The following is a 1,402-nucleotide window of genomic DNA, read 5'->3' on the forward strand; positions in this document are numbered from 1 at the left end:
TCTGAAAATGTTTCTTTTGCCAGCTTTGCTGCTGATTGATTTAAAGATGGGGTTTTTCGGGGTTTATTTTATTTGCTTTGCCAAATGATCGATATTATTAAAACTCCTTTAACGAATGAATGATCAAAGTAATTTAGAACACATTTGTATTTTTTTGCCAAATTGAGGCATCAACTGGCAAGAATTCCGGGTTTCAAAATTTGCTCTTTCAATTGAGCAGCAGTTCACTTCACAACATCAGTTTTCAATGGCTACAAGGTCGCTTAGATCTTAAATCGTCACAACCATTAATAAATGGCCTTTAAAATGAATCTAAAAAAAGTTGAAAAAAGTCATCAAACATTTTCGCAGCAACGGAACTGAGTTACTGCGTCGGTGCGTTGGGTTGGCGCACCCAGCCATTTGCGCTGCACTGCGCCAACTCCTAAAAATGTGCGGAAAACTGGGTACTTGTGAGAACCCATGTCGGGTACTAAAACATCGAACAATTAATTTATTGCCGCATTGTTTGTAGGCGAAATTCCCCCTTATCGGCTCGTAATGTCGACGGTTTAGTAGATAGCCGCGGATTAGCGCTTTAACTAATTCATGTGATGGTTCCAAACCTTATCTAGCTGATACCAAAACAATTCCGCGTATGCTTGAGGCGCATAAACCGCCTTGTAAGTAAAAGATGCGCCTTCGAAACCATTCAAATTACAAAAAAAGTGCTGGCAAGTTCAATTTTCTCCCTACTTTGGACCTCCCCGCAACCAGCTTTCCTTTGCACTGAAACGAAGAGAATTTCAGGAAGCGCAGCTACAAAAGTCCACGATTACACAATTGAGCTGCAATCTACACGCAATAATCGCCTGATAAGACCCACCTTTGAGCCAAATCCCCATAAAAACATTTATTCCGCTCTCGACACAATGGAACCACTAGTTTGGTGGGTTCTACTGTTCGGTCTTATCATACTAATCACCGCGTTGTCACTGCAGCTCTGCTTCAGCCTGCTGAGCGAGAAAATCAAAGCAAAACTCCACCTGGTCAACAGTGCCCGGAACCCGCCCGGAACCGACAGCAATTTCAAAAAACTCACCAGGTACCAGTTCGAAAAAACCGACGTCGAAGATCTGACCAGCATCGAAAAGAACCTGGCCGAGTTCCACCCTCGCATCACGTTTGTGAACGAGTTCGGGGCGACACCGTTTCGGAAAGAGAGCACATCATCAGGCAGTCCTCGATCGGTGAAAAAGCGCAAAGGTTCGCTATTGACGGACGTGCACGAAAGCATCGAGACAGAGTTTGGCAGTTTCTATAGCATTGAAGATATCATGGAGGATTTGAACAGTGAGAAGAAGGGTGGCGACTTGTTGCCCAGGCGCTTCAGTTTGGTCACTGAAGGTGAGAATTGATCGTC

General features: G+C 44.1%; 2 protein-coding genes across 2 annotated transcripts in view; one reads left to right on the top strand and one right to left on the bottom strand.

Moving 5' to 3' along the window:
* LOC109545237 overlaps positions 1-1,402 on the bottom strand; it is a gene marked incomplete at both ends in the record, with an annotated part of 46,061 nt that overhangs the window by 24,446 nt on the left and 20,213 nt on the right.
* On the top strand, positions 619-1,334 carry LOC109545238 (the record flags this gene model as incomplete). The annotated part of the gene is given in 1 exon segment (XM_019915793.2): positions 619-1,334. A coding segment is annotated over 1 exon segment (423 nt), but the record flags the coding sequence as incomplete, so codon positions are not given.

The sequence above is a fragment of the Dendroctonus ponderosae genome, unplaced genomic scaffold (genome assembly GCF_020466585.1).
Source record: "Dendroctonus ponderosae isolate FM_Combo_2020 unplaced genomic scaffold, Dpon_F_20191213v2 Dpon_F_20191213_2, whole genome shotgun sequence".
NCBI lineage: Eukaryota > Metazoa > Arthropoda > Insecta > Coleoptera > Curculionidae > Dendroctonus > Dendroctonus ponderosae.